The sequence below is a fragment of the Cynocephalus volans genome, chromosome 1, assembly GCF_027409185.1.
Source record: "Cynocephalus volans isolate mCynVol1 chromosome 1, mCynVol1.pri, whole genome shotgun sequence".
Classification (NCBI taxonomy): Eukaryota; Metazoa; Chordata; class Mammalia; order Dermoptera; family Cynocephalidae; genus Cynocephalus; species Cynocephalus volans.
This window is the reverse complement of record NC_084460.1, coordinates 293,815,681-293,830,449: the sequence shown is the minus strand read 5'-3', so window position 1 is coordinate 293,830,449 and position 14,769 is coordinate 293,815,681. Positions and strand designations below refer to the sequence as shown.

Sequence of the window (14,769 nt, the reverse complement as noted above, 5' to 3'; positions counted from 1 at the left end):
TGCTGGCTGGTATGGGGATCTGAGTCCGTAGACCCTTATGTTACCGACACCACTCTAACCAACGGAGCTATCTGGCCAGCTCACTTGATGTTTTAAAATAAGCTTTTCCCCACATTACTCAAAAGTATCTGTAGTTCTGGAAGGAAGGGCAGGTGCCTCAGATTAACAGTTAACAGTGCTACTTCTAGAGAGGGTTACTGAACTGGGCAAGGGGTTGAGGGAGGGTCTCACTTTATTCCTCACATAGTATTTTTGTCTAGTGTGAAGGTCGTACAATGGGCCTGGAATGCTTTCACATATTTAAAACAATATTCAAAGTTTTTTGTAAACATTGTTATATCCACTGAGCATTTATACTGGAAGTTACTTGCCTATTTCCTGACTGTTGAGCATCTGGCTTGTCTCTAATAGTGCACTCTCATAAATAACACAGTTATGAACATCTTCAACTTTAGTACCTTCCTCAGCAGATCTGATTTTCTGCCAGTTATGGTTTCCTGGTAGTGGAATTTCTAGGTCAAAAGTATGTGTGTAGAGCTGTCGGGTTAACTCAGTTGGTTACCTGAGTGCGGTGTTATAACACCAAGGTCAAGGGTTGGGATCCCCATACTGGCCATTCACCAAAAAAAAAATGTGTGCACATTTTTTGGATCTTGAAATATAGGATCAAACTGCTTTCCAGAAAGGTTTGTATTAGTTTCCACCATTTGCTGTCCCCTCACCTACTGATGCCATTTACCTTCTTGGCCAAGGGCACACTCCCTTCTGCACTGTGCAGACAAGGGGCACTGCTGTGAGCACAGGGCCCCAGATTGCCAGCATGTGCCAGAGGATGAGGCCCACACAGGGTTCCAGGATCCAGACTGTGGAACCAGTTCCCAAAGAATCCTTTCCCACCATCTGTTTAGTTCAACAAATATTCCCGGAGCCCTGGTGAGGGTCCTTGTTGTGCAACATCAGCTTTTTCTGGACACAAATGTCCTTCAATATGTTAATAGGTTCTCTGTAAAAAAAAATTCAGGTCAAATAAATTTAGACATGATGCATGCTAAACCTTTCTCTTGGAGACTCAGTACCAGTGAATCCTGCAGAAAGAAAATCCTTTTAGCATTGCTTAACCCAGCAATTCGCCCAACAAGATGGAGCACGCCTTGGGGCAGAAAAACAGTTGTGAGGCTCCAGGCTGTGCGAAGATGGAGGCCTCACCCCTTATTCAGGAGATTCCCAGAGCAAACAAGTCAGTACGAGTGTTTGGCTGTGAGGCACGAATGGGAACACTGGGGTCAGAGGACTAACGATCACTGTGGGCTGGAAAGGGAGTTCTCCAGGTAGAGGATGCACAGTGGGCAGCTCAAAAGCCTGGACCATCCCCCCATCCAGCTGGGGATGATTCCTGCAGAGCTCTGCAGTCCTGTTGAGAGATGGACCATAAGCATTACAGACTCTTCTGAGGCTGACTCACCTCTCTGTCCCTCCCAATCTGGAAACCACACTAGACTAGAAAAGGGGTTCCCCCCACCTCTGTGCTTCACCTTCCTCAAGCTGTCCTTGTTCGTGGAGGCCTGGTTGGCCTTGAAGAGTGGAGGCTGCAGCCCTGCATTCTCCCTGTTTACTCGCTGGGATTCTCAGTTACAGATGACAGAAAAACCAACCTGAAATCAGCCTAAGCTAGGAGAAAATTTACTGGCTGTATAATGGAGAAGTCCAGAGATTGAACTCAGGGACTCAAGCAATGTCATCAGAACTTGGGATTCCCCTGCCTCTTGGCTCAGCTCTGTTCCTCCCTGAGTGGCCGGCAGCCTCAAGCCTCTTTGCCTCTTAAGTTTAAATCTCCAAGGGACAAAACCAAATATTTCTTCCCTTCCCAGCAACTCGATCAAACCCCCCAAGGCTCACTTGATTGGATGCCTTGGGTCATGTGCCAACTCTGGACCAGTTAGTGTGGTGTGGGGGCAGGGCTGCCTCCAGGCACTGATTGGCCAGAACCAAGCCACAGGTTCTGGCCCTGGAGTTTGACTGAAGTGGGAGAGAGGATGTTCTCCAGGAGGAAAACTTGACACTGCTTTAGGGGATTGTTGACAAGAGGAGGGTAGGTGGCAAAAACAACAGACCTACTCTAATACCTCTAATCCTTACCAGCAGCTCCTTGGTATAAGGGATCTGCTCCCCTGCCCAGAGCCTCACAGCTGGGCCCCTGCACCGGTGCATGTGAAATGAAGTTGTCTCAAGTGACCATCTGGCACTTTTTGTTGCCACCAGCAGCAGTCTTGATGGAGAGACCATGGGTAACTCACCCTCCAAGCTGGATCTCTTGGCTGTGCTAAGGACTTCGTGGAATCCATGCCAGCCACCAGCTGCCAGGCCTTCTCTCCAAATAATGCACACATATCAGTTGCCTAGTATATAAGGGCAATGTACCAGGTGTACTTAATATGTTTCAGCCATGTTTCCTAATTTGACGTTTTGAGCTCAGGCCAGGCCCTTCAGGCATAGGTTGAGATCCCCACAGAGGAGAGCCTCTGGGGACAGTCCTGTCCCCTTCCCTGATGGCCCTGCCCTTGCCTACAAGGGCTGGGGTGTGAGGAGGACAATCAAACACACTGCAAAATTGGACCTCACCTGTAACGGGTTAGGCTGCTGGACAGGCAGGTGGGGGTTGGAGAGGCCAGGCCTGTGAGACTCACCCACGCTCAGGTGGACCCCAAATAAAGCTGGGCCCGGGGTTTTCATCTCCATGAAGCAGCTCCCACCTCGGGGCGGGGGGACCACAGAGTGGCCAGGGGCCTAAAGCATGCAGGGCTGGCTTGCATCCAGGACACAGGTATCCAGTCTGCAAAGAAAGTAGGCCAGGCAGTGGAACCCTGGAGGGACTGGGATCTAGGAGGACTTATGAAGGGTCAGAGGCTGAGGATCCTGACCCTGACCGAGCAATGAGAGTGGAGGAAGGGCAGTGCCAGATCCTGGCACTCAGGCCTGGGGCGGCATGGCAGGCAGCTCAGAGGGGGCCAGAGAGTACAGCTGAGAGCCCCAGACTCCCGGCCCCCAATTCTAGTGGCTAAGGGTGGTCCTGAGGCTGCACTAAGGGCAGTGTCCACAGTGAGAATGTGTGGAGTCCTACAACAGGGCCTCATGTGCCATCAAACATCCACCCTACATGTGCTGTACTCCGGGCGGAGATGATCCAGAGCTAGGCCTGCCCTGGGAGGATGCTGTGCACACCAAGCATCTGAACAGAGCTGGGCAAAGGTACATGGCTGCAGTGACGGTCACTGAGAGAATCCAGGGATTCAGAGCCCAGGGAAGGCTATGACTCCAGAGAAACTAACCTGGACCCCCAGCTCTGTTTCTGGGAAGGCCTGGGGTCTCCCCTCCAGGGAAAGGACCAGGTCCCTGGGAAGGGGCACCAGCTGCCCAGAGGGAAGGCCTGGGAAATGACCACTGACTCCCACGTCTGACTGGAGTCCCAGCAACAGAGAGAGAGAAAGGTCTTGTTGTGGGGGGAGGGTGGGAGAGAGTTGTGAGGCCACCTCCCCACCACCAGGGCCCACGGAAGGACCCTTTCCCAGAAGGAACAGGATCCAGGGGAGCCCCCTGCAGTTCCTCTGTGTCCACCAGAGGGCGCCTGTCTCTCGCAAATCTTCCAACCTGGGCTCCTTGGGATGCCCTGTCCTTGCCAGTGGAGGGGACTTTGGGAGTGGGATCAGAGTGACCCCAGACTCTCAGGACGGGTCCCTAGACAGTGGCTAGTCGTGTGCTAGGTTCAGGACTGGGGAAAGTGTCTTCTATCCAGGACAGCAAATGCTGTTCCAGAGCGAACCTTTGGTGGGGTGAGGGGTTGCAGCTGGGACAGGATGCAGCAAGCTCAGCGTAGATGTGGGTGTCTCAAGGGACCCTAGCAAGGCTGCTGTGGTCCCTGGTTCATACCTCATCTATTGTTCCCATTTTGCAGAGGAGGAGATTGAGGCCCAGCATGGCTTAGTATTTGCCCCATATTAATATGGCTGCCATGTCCGTGTCTGGACCTGGGCTAAGCTTCTCACTTCACTTCTGGGTAGTGGTGCCGAGCAGGGCTGCAGCCTGAGGGAGCTGGGCTAGACATGACCCCAGCTGCATCCACTGCCTACTACATATGGCCTTCCTCGCCTTTCACCTGCTTTAGAGAATCACCCTTATGGGCTCTGGGCTTAGGAACATCTGCAGGACTGAGCTGCCCTGGGTGACAGGACAGAGGAGTTGGCCAGTATTGGCTCAAGCCCCTCCCTTTCTTCCCTGAATGAGCCAGGATGCAGAGGCCCAGCCTCTGAAGGGGGTGTGGGGTGGGCACACGGGTCAGAGGGTAACTCCTAACAAAGCCTCAATCTGTCTCTGATCCTGGGGGTAGCTGTCTGGGGGTACTGGCCCAGTCAGGATGGCTAAGTTCCAGTCACAGTGAAGGGTGAGACCCTCAGAACTCTGGCATCTGGTGTGCGCCACAAAGGTGGGGGAGAAGGTATGGAACGGACCAGGCATGCAGTAGATGGTGTGCTGCAGGGGGCAGGGCTGGGAGACATGTCTCTCTTGCTCTGCCTTGAATGTGCCCATTTCTCTTTCTCCCAGCACCTCCCCTTAACCCCAGCCCTGGTCTCTGTGCATTTTACTTCAGTACTCCCCAGGGTGTTTTCCTGCTTAAACTCCTCTATGGCTTCCCCAAATCCTACCTGGAAACCTGGCCCCACAGACTGTGCCTGTCCCGGCCCCTGCCTCACGTGCACACCCTCAACACTCTCAGCACCAAGAAACCTGCCTAGGCCCTGCTCCCTCGCCCCCCAACTTTTTCCTCACCTCCCTGTCCATCCTCCTGTCTCAGCTTAAAAGCCACCTCCCCAGGGAAGCCTTCCCTGCCTGTCTGGCCTGCATCCCTGTGCTGGGAGCGGCCTTGTCCATGGCACTGTCTGTCCACGATAGTAGATGATCATTAAGGAGTCATAGCTCAATGTCTTGGCTCTTAGTGCTTGCCCGTGTTCCCCAAACGTAAGAATCTTGAAGACAGATCACTCCTTAGTGCAAATGGTAGGGCCTGAGATAGAGGAACGGAGGGTGGGCGTCGGGAAGAGGGAGGATAGGTAAGGTAATTCAGGTGTCTCCTCCATCAGGAGGGGCTGGGATCCCAGGGGCTCTGTGATAGTGTGTGCCCACCGTCCCCCCCCCCCAGGCCAGACCCCTAGTGGCCAGTGTTGGGGGGCAGGGGTGAGTAGGCAGGGAGGTACCTGGACATACATGGTTTCTCAGTCCCCACCCCCTCCTCTCCCACAACTGCCCCTGCCTGCAGGACAGATTGTCACGGACACTCCAGGTTGAAGGTGTCCCTCCTGAGGTGGGGCCAGCAACACCCCGCCCCCCACCACCATTTTGAGCTGCCCCCTGTTCCTCATGAGCAGGAATATATCCCTGGGATCCACATGGCCCTGTTCTCACTGTTGAGTAGGTAGTAGGTCTCAAGCACAGCCTCTCCATGCCCTGGGCCCACCACCCTCTGAAGGGGCGGCTGCAGTCTTGCAGGATGATCAGGCTCCAGGGAGCTGCTGAGAACCGGGGCTTACCCTCAAAACCAGAGGCCTGTTCCAGCACCCCCTTTAAGAATGGGGACAATGACCTCCATTCAAGGGCTCCACCACAGACGCTTGCAGGGGGCTCATCCACGGGCAGACTCGTGGTGGGCTCTAATGTCACCTCTCCCTGAAGCTTGAGCTGGAGGTAGCACTTCCTACAGTTACTTGACTCACTGCTCACAGCTGCTGTCCGAAAGCCAAAATAGCCCAGTATCATCAACTGTGCCCAACTAACCAAGGGACTTGACTTTCTCCTGGAGACCAGGGCTTGGAAATGAGGGACAGGTTGCATCAGTGACTGGAAAATAAAGGTTCCTGAGTCCTAAGGGGCCGGCAGGTACCAGGCACCACCACCAGGGGGCTGAAGCAAACGGGTGTGACCCATACAGGAAAGGCCACAGCTGGAGGCCGCATCTTAGCTTTTTTTTTAAAGATGACCGGTAAGGGGATCTTAACCCTTGGCTTGGTGTTGTCAGCACCACGCTCAGCCAGTGAGCGAACCGACCATCCCTATATGGGATCCGAACCTGTGGCCTTGGTGTTAGCAGCACCACATTCTCCCGAGCGAGCCACAGGCCGGCCCCCACATCTTAGCTTTAAGTTCACACTTGGCCCGTGCCAACACCACCCCGTAGGATGGCAGCCACACGTATCACCTGTTTGGGCATCCAGGGCTGCGGACATCTCCTTCCAGGGTACCAGAGCCCACATTTGGCATCCAGTGAAGGGTTCTTGGTACAATCAGTAGGAAGGGACTGATCCAGCAGCCACCCCCTTCCCTCTTGTACCTCTAAGGCCCTATGGCCCAGGCTATGGCTGCGGTGTTCCCTCTTCCCACCCTAACAGCCACTGTACCCTTTAGTCCCTGACCACCCACCAGACCATGCACCTAAGGGTCACATCCATCCACTCCAGAAATGGACTCTTCGACCCAGTGTCCCCAGTAAAGACAGCTGGATGTGAGCTTAAGATCCTCCCCTCCTCCCCAGGAGGTCTGAAGAAACTGAAACAGAAAAACCAGACTTGAGACAGCTTTGTTAGAACAACTCAGCAAAATAAAATTCCGGTTTTATTGTTGGACAACATTGTTTCACACATACATCAAACAGGCCAAAAAAAAATAAACAGCAACTTCATAGACAAAAAAAAAAAGGAAAAAAAGAAACCTTTTATCTTTGGCCTTTTTAACCATCTCATACAAACCAACTACTTATAGTACAGCTAAGTACATACACAAAAAAAAGTTACTGGAATGCTCGGAATAAGATTGTTTTTTTGTTGTTGTTTTTGCTTTTTTTACAAGGTTTTTTTTCTCCTTTGAGATTATAATGAACATGGTCACACCACAAGTAAAGTCAGAAGTAGGACAGAGAACGCTCCGAAGGCTGGTTTGGTCATCCGAGATCATCAAAAATGGCTGACCCCTACATTATGTACAAAAATATAAAATGTAAATAAAAAATACAAACAAATTTTCCTTTTAAAGTACTTTTAAGAAAAAAAGCAGGGCCTTGGAAGTTTTGGTTCTTTTTTCCTCCCCTGTTGCAAATTCTCATTGTGGTTTGGTTGGTGGTGGAGAGCGTGTGTCATCTGCGGGTGGCGTGCCCGTGGTGGGCGGGCGGGCCTCTCTACTCGAAGGTGACCACGTTTAGATTCTGAGACGGGAAGTGGAGGGTGAATAGGTCACGGCGGCCTTTTTTTTTTTAAATTTAACTTTTCATTTTCCTTTTTTGCTGTCTAGTCATCCTCATCAGTCTTCTGCTTCTTAGTATCAACATCATCATCCTGGACAGAGAAAGACTGTCAAGGCCCCTCCAACCCCACAGGCCCTGCCCAGCCCACTGCCTCAGTTCCTGCTGGCAGAGCAGGGCCCGGGTACTGGCAACCCCAAAGCCCTCTAAAGATATTGAACCTGTGACCAGCTCCTGCTTGAAGTTCAGGAGGGACTCACTCAGGACCACACACTGTCCCACTGTCCCCAACTACAAAGTCAGAATCATTCTCTCCAGCTTTAGTAGCTGCTCAGGTACAACTCTGCCTAGAGACAGGAGGGGTACCTCAGATGTCCCCAAACCCCAACCCACCTCATCATCCTCAGCTGCCCGTTTGCCCGTAGCTCCCTCAGCCTCCTCATCTTCATCTCCATCCTCTTCCTCACCTGGAGAACCAAGAAACAGGTAAACCATTCCACCCGCCTACTGTGTCCCCCCAGGGAATCTCCCAGTGACCCCTCTGTCAGGGCAAAATGTCTCGGACCTCTCTGCTGCCTGACAAAATGGACAGGTCACACCCACCCCCAACCATGCAGGGACTTGTTTTCAGAGAGGACCCAAGTTGCTGCACCCTGAGAGGCCAGACCAAGAGACAGCAATGAGTGGCCTTCTAAGCTGCATGAAGGGCACTGTCCAGAGACAGGAATGAAACAGTATGTGAATGAGTGTGAGTGGGTGCATGGCACAGCCCCAGGTCAGGAGCCTAAATAAAACAAGGCAAGGCCAACACCACAGGTACCAGCCCAGGTGCACGGGAGCCACTGGCACCCAGGTATCATGGTCCACCCCAGAAGCTCAATTCCTCCCCCTTCTGCCAGACAAGGCTACTCACTACTCACCATCGCCTTCTTCCTCCTCCTCCTCCTCCTCGCCACCTTCCTCTTCTTCTTCGTCTACCTCATTGTCAGCCTCCTGCTCCCCATTTTCCTCATTCTTCTCGACAGAAAACATACCAGGCATTAATTAGCTGGCCCCATCCCCCGTAAAAGACCCGTCTCATCCACAGACAGCCCCTGAGGCTCCAAGGGGAAACCTTGGCACGGTAACTGCCCAAGGTCTCTGCCTCCTTTCCCACCCTTGGCCAAGCTCAAAATGAGAGTAAACAAAACTTCTTGGGGTTGGAGCTATCAGGGGTCGTGAACAAGGCAGACACTCACAGCGTTCCCATTAGCAGGGGCGTCTCTTCCGTTCTCCGCCTCCTCCACAACTTCCTTCTTCTCCTTTAAATCCTTCCAAAGGCAGGAGAAAACCAGTAAGTCTTCTGAACAACCCAGGGCAGGCAAAGGCACTAAGAACTACTGGTATGTAGGACCGACCTGTATGCCCAAAGTTATGAGTCGCACTTTACAGGGAACGGGACGGTGAAAGGAGGGGCCGCAGGAGATCCGAGCACCCGTGGCCAGATGTCCTATAATTTCCCAATCCTTAAAGGCACACTTAAGAGGGCCCGATGCCCTCTTCATGCTTCTTAGGAAAGGAGCCACCGACTCAAACCCGTCGGGCCGGGCGGGCAGCACGGGAACACTCCCTCTCACACACGCCCATCGCACACTTGTTTCCAACTGGAGGGAGCTCCGCCCCTCGCAAGCCCTTCTTGGAAGGAAGCAGGTATGTGCCATAAATAAACAAGGTGCGCGAGGGCGGGGCCTGCCGCTGCGGGAGAGCTCCCGTGGGTGGACCGGCCTGGGAGGGGACAGTCCTCACAGCCCGGCTCCGGTTCCAAGCCGCCGGCAACCCAGGCAAGCTCAGGTCCCTGAAGAAACCCAAACGCACAAACAGACCCCCATGTCCTGGACAGCCGTCCCAGGAGACCGCAGGCCGTTGCCGCCTAGAAATGGGCGCGGGCTCAGGGGACACGCCCTAGGCCCGGGGCGGCCAGTTTCCATCGCGGCGGACAACGGTGCACATTTGCCTCCCGCCGGTCCGCGCGCCGGCTGTGTCCGCCAGACCGCACCTGGGGGACGGACTCCGCCCGGGTTCGAAAGGGCAGCGCAGCCTTGGGCTCCCTGTAAATTTTTCCTGGCGCGGCGGAGCCCGCCACCAACACAAACAGGCGTCCAGTGGCAGGGGCGCAGGGAGCCGCTCGGCCGCCGTCCGGCGCACGAGCCCGGAGCACCTGTCGGCCGGTTCCCTCCATTCCGCCCGGCCCCCGCGAACCCCGGCGCCGCCCGCTCCCGCCCCCTGGCGGCCGAAGCCCCAGGGAGCGGTGGGGGCGGGGAGGTCGCGGCGCGCAGGCGCGCAGCCCCCGCCCGGCGGGCTTTGCGCGCGGGCCTCGGCACGCACCGCGCGCACGGAGCACGTGGCCCGGGGCGGCCGATTGCGCCTCTGCCCTGGAGAGCTGGAGCCCGCGGGTGGCGCTCGCCCTGCCAAGCGCGCGAGGTGCGCGCCGGCCTGTCGGCTTCTCGACGCCCCCTGTCGCCACCACGGCAGGCTTGACCTGCGTCTCTGCGTTTGGCGGGCGAAGTCCCGCGGGAGGCCGCTCCGAAGTTAGCAAGGCTGTTTTCAGTCCCGCGGCCCTAGACGGTCGGGGGCGCCCTCCAACGGGGCTATTCATTGCCCCTCTCGGGAAATCACCTTGGAGAAAAGCGAACGCAGAGGCCCCGCGCTGGGGGAAGGCCGATTCTCCTCCCCAAAGCGGTTCCCGGGCTGGGCCCAGTAGGGGCCGCCGACAGCCCCTGCGGAGATCCGGGTCTCGAGCTCCGCTCTGCCAGGGGAGTCGCCCCTGGGAGAACCAGAGGTGACGCGAGGGCACGAGGGTTAAGGAGACGCCAAGGTGACTCGCGTTGGTCCCCTCAGAGACACAAGAAAGCGCGGACCAGGGCCGAAAGGTGGAAAAAAAGCCAGCCGGTCCGTGTGAAGGAGCCGCGCTCCCGCCGAGGGCGGAGACGCTCCCCAGGGCAGGCGGCGGGGCCGGTGCGGCGCGGAGAGCAGGAGCCACAGCCGCCGCGCAAGACCTCAGCCCCGAGGGCAGTGAATCCCCCAGCGGACGCCGGCCCCCAACCCCACCCAGCCCCGGCCCCACCACCGACCAGCCAAGCCACGGCCGCGATGTTGGCCCGCGTCGCTCCCTGAGCGGCGGCGCACTCGGCGCTACCGGGTAGCCGCGGGGGGCGCCCCTCGTCTCCCGGCGTGCCGCGGCCTCACTTTCCGTTTCCTCCCCCTCCGGCGCGTGGGCTCGCCGCCGCCTCAGCCAAGCCCGGCACCGCGGGCGAATTACTGAACCTGGGCGGCCGCTCCCAGCGCACTCCCCCGGAGGGCGTCCTTGGAGCAGAAGCCCTTCACACCTCCGCGGGGACAATCGACGTCGCGGCCGGCCGGCCCGCCGCCCCATCTGCCTTATCAGGGATTCGTCCCGATAAACCACTTCGGAACCGCCGCAGGGCGCGAAACCCGGCGGCCGGGCGCCGAACAAAGAGCCCCGGGCCGGCGGACGCTCGCCGCTACTTCCCGTCGCCGGCCCGCTCCCCCGGCACTTCCGACTCCCAACGCGCTCGAGTTTCAAAGTTTATTTCCGTGCGCCCGGCGGGCCGGCGACCCCAGCTCGGCCCCTCTCCTCCCGCGGACGCCCGGACGAGTGACAAACAAGTTTCTAAGGCCCCGGACCGGCCCCTCCAGTCCCCGAGGGCGCCGGGCCCACTCCCCGACGGGCACCACATCTCCCCACGGCGCTTCTCACCCCCTCCCCCGCACACACAAAGAGTGGGCTGCCTGGAGGCACCGCGCTGGGTACAGGCGGCTTCCCCGCGGAGGGGACTCACGGGGGACTCGGAGCAGCCCAGCCGCCGCGCGCCAAACACTGCTACTGCGGCGGCGGCGCGCGGACCCCGAGGGGGCGGGAGGCATCCAGCCTCACCTTGGTGGTGATCTCGGAGCTGGTGTCCACGGCCGCGTCTGACATGGTGGGGCACGCCGGTGATCCGATGCAACGGACGGAAAAAAGCGAGAGTTCGGGAACTCTGGCGATAGAGCTGCCGGAGTCCGCGGCGACGGATGAGGTGCGCGGCGGAGGAGGTTGCGGCGAGCGCAGAGCCGGAGCCGGGAACAATGCAAAGATGGCTTTTCAGAGCAGCCAGTGGGGGACTCACGCGGCGCCAGAACCTTTAATATAGATTAGTGGGCGGAGCTCGGCTTCCCTTGCGCGAGTGCTATTGGCTGAGCCCAGGGAGCGGGCGCCCGCTCATTGGCTCGTTTCCGAACAATGGACAAGCGTGCTTAAAGCGGCAGTGCCTCGGCGAGCCCGGCGCTGCGCAGTCGCGGACAGTACTGTCAGTCAGGGCCTCAGTGTGCCGGGTCTCCGCGGCTCCGAGGCCGCAGGGGAAGAGTGCACGGGCACGCTCGCGGCGCGCGCTCCCGCCGCTGTTTTGCCGGGACTGCTGACGCAGAAAGCCAAAGCGCGGCAAAGCAGCCCGCCCAGCCCGCCCAGCCCCCAGCCCCCAGCCCTGCCCCTCCCCGTAGCCGCTCGGAAGGAGGGGGGAGAGGAGGCGGCGGCGGGCGCGCACGACGGCTGCCAGAGAGGGGGAGGGGAAGGCGGGTGCTGAGCCGCGCTCGCCCCGGGCGGTGCCCTGCGCCGTGCGGGAGGAGATACCCGGCCGCGCGCCTGGGCACCTTCGACCAAGAATTGTTCTAGTTCGAATGGACATTATCCCACGACGAGGTCGCGAGGCCGAGACCCGCGTACCTAGGCCGTCCCGTCCCTCTCCTGCGTCCTCCCTCCACCTTCCCGGTGTCGGGCCCCCCGAGTCCGCGAGGAAGTGACCCTGTCGCCCATCAGCAGTACCCGAGCCAGCCGACGAGCAGGCACCATGCCAAGCACACACACTCGGGGATTCGTGCATCGAGGGAACTCGATGCCCGGGGCGGGCGCTTGCCCTCGAGCGGGACAGCCTGCGCGCCTGCAGAACATAGCGGTCCCCGCCCTCCAGGGCTCTCCCTGGTCAGCGTCTACCCCAGCGGTCATTGCCGTCGCGGCAGCCTCGGGGCGGCCGCCTTCCAGGGCCCCGCCGGGCCGTGGGGTCCACCCCTCTCCCGCCCCGCTTCGGGACTGCGTTGGGCACATGAACACTGCAGAGTTATTGGGGGAAATAATCGCCCCTTAGGTCAGCTGGGCTAGTCCTTGGGGACTCCTTGGAACTGGGGGAGCCATTTAGGGAGCCATGCGGAGCCCCGAAAAGGGAACCATCAGGACGCCACACTCAACATGGCGCTGCACTTGGCAAGCGTGGCGTGACGTGGCGACCCAGCCCACACAGACGGCTTGAAAACCGTGGGCTGCAGCCTCCTTGTCGCCACCGCACTTGGCTGTCGGACTAAGAAATCCGCTGTGTGGGAGGAAAGACTAGAAGAGGTGGAAAGATATTCGGAAAAACTACCCGTGCCACACACAAGATGGCGACAGACAGGGTTCGTCCCTGCGTTGCCGAGAGGGGGCGCCCGACACGGAAGGCGGGACTGCGGGGAAGCGAGCGCGCACTGGCCGAGGGTGGCGGGCGAACACGAAGTTGACGCTTTGCGCCCTGCCATTGGCGGGTCCTGCCGTCTGTCTCTGGGGGCCGCTGAACCGGGAATGGGGAAAACCCGGAGTCTGGGCTCGCAAAGGCAGACGAATGCCAAGTGCGGGACAACTTGGAGTGGGCAGAGTCGGGGCGATGAGAGACACTGGGTCGCCCTCCGCACCGCGAGGCCCCCGTGGCTGAGCGTAACTATCCCGCCCTCGCCCAGCGGGGGGAGGGGCGCGCAGTGCCGGAGCGCCACCTGGGTCGCCCCCTCGCGCTCCCTCGTCCCGCGTGCGTCGAGCCTGCATTCCGGTTCACGTGTGCCAGTCCGGCCGCTGGCCTGTTGGGCTTTCCCGAGCGGGTTTTCCTTGAGTGAGAAGCCCACACTCCGAGCCCTTTGGCCTGCAGGAACGTGGGGCAGGTGCCGGGTAGTGCGGGAGCACCAGCAGAGCCCTCCTGTCCCGGGTTCCTGGCGTTGGAGGGGACGCCCGCCGGGTTTCCGCCCTGCACCAAGGCTCCCCAATGGCTGGAGGTGGGACTCTTCCCCAGGGTGGGCGCGCGCCAGTCCTAGGGACTGTCGCAGTGTTGACCCCGAGGACCGCGCGTCCCAACTCTTTGTTCGAGCCCCCTCCTTGACTGCGGCGCGGACGCGGGGCTGCCCCCACAGACGGGGAGGAAGGGCTCCTCGGCCGCAGCCGCCGCGACCCCCTCCTTTGTGCCACATGCTCAGAGAGATGGAAGATTAAGCGTCAACGTAAACGGGGAGGTAGAGCCTTCTCCCTGCGCCGCGTGCATCAGCTCCAGTTACCCTCGAGGGGAGTGTTCATTCCACAAAACCCGGATGCAGCGAGAGCTTGGCCTGTGCCAGTCTAAGCGTTCGAGTCTACCTCTCAGTATGGATGGTGGCCTTGGGCAGTCGCCTCTGTGCCCACAGCTGAAACCTGGACGTGGATACGACTGTTCTGGATTCTGGCCACTGTGTGGGGGAAGGTTAAACAACCGGGAGGAGCTGGGTTAATGTGAATTTCCCTCGAAGATCTGCTTTGCCTGACCTCGTTCCCTTGCAGCTGGCTTTGCTAGAAGTGGGCAAAGAAGGCTCCTGCCCACCTGGTTCCAGACCTAGCACTCTCATTCACCAAACACTTGCTGAGCACCTGCTGAGCAATCTTCAAGCATTTTCATTTATTCTTACAAGGTGTGTAGGATAATTATGGGGCTGAACCATATAAAATTGATGTTTTCATAGGTCAAAACCAAACGAAAATCAGCACATTTACAGGCTCAACTCTAAAATGGTATCTCAAACCCCCACCCCCCACCCCCCACCGCCCCTTTTAACAAATCAAAAAAGCAGACAAAAGGATTATAGCAAGGGACTTGGAGTAACCAAGCTCCCCAGTGAGGGAGCTGGGGCTTTTCTATGCTAGACTGGTGGAATTTGCATTGTTAGATGAGCCCTGGAGCAGAAGTCGTCTCCTTGGACCTCCCCTAGCCATAGGTGTATGGTATCTGACAGCTTATAAATGGTGGAGTCATTTAGGCTTGAAGAGCTTTGTTCTTTCAGCGACTAGGTCATTCCTACCTCTATTTCTGTTTCTGAATGGGCTGTTCTTCCTGTCCCGTCACTTCCACTCTGTTGTGTTGATGCAACTTATGCCCTTTGCTGTTACACAGGAGGTCAGGCACTTCAGTGGCCTTGCCTTTCAAACCCCCCAAGACAATCTGCTGTGACCCGGTAAGCCACATTTCCTGACCCCCGTCTGTTAACAGCCTGAGGTGCACTGGACTTAAGTTAGAGCTGCTCTAAGCCAGGGACCCCCAGTGGCCTCCAGGCATGTTTTCTTTTTAGGAAATCTTCATGGGGGCACCTATGGGTGGCCTCTAACTCTCCAGCTGGCCCACAGGCCTCTCCCTGCC

The 14,769-nt window shown here is 58.1% G+C and overlaps 1 protein-coding gene across 1 annotated transcript; it reads right to left on the bottom strand.

Moving 5' to 3' along the window:
* Positions 1-6,640: 6,640 nt before the first annotated feature.
* On the bottom strand, positions 6,641-11,425 carry PTMA (prothymosin alpha). Its single transcript, XM_063112676.1, has 5 exons — positions 11,214-11,425; positions 8,518-8,589; positions 8,200-8,293; positions 7,673-7,746; positions 6,641-7,373 (listed from the first exon to the last, which is right to left on the bottom strand). The coding sequence occupies exons 1-5, from the start codon at positions 11,256-11,258 to the stop codon at positions 7,326-7,328; spliced, it is 333 nt and encodes a 110-aa protein (XP_062968746.1). The 5' UTR covers positions 11,259-11,425; the 3' UTR covers positions 6,641-7,325.
* Between the last annotated feature and the right edge of the window lie 3,344 nt (positions 11,426-14,769).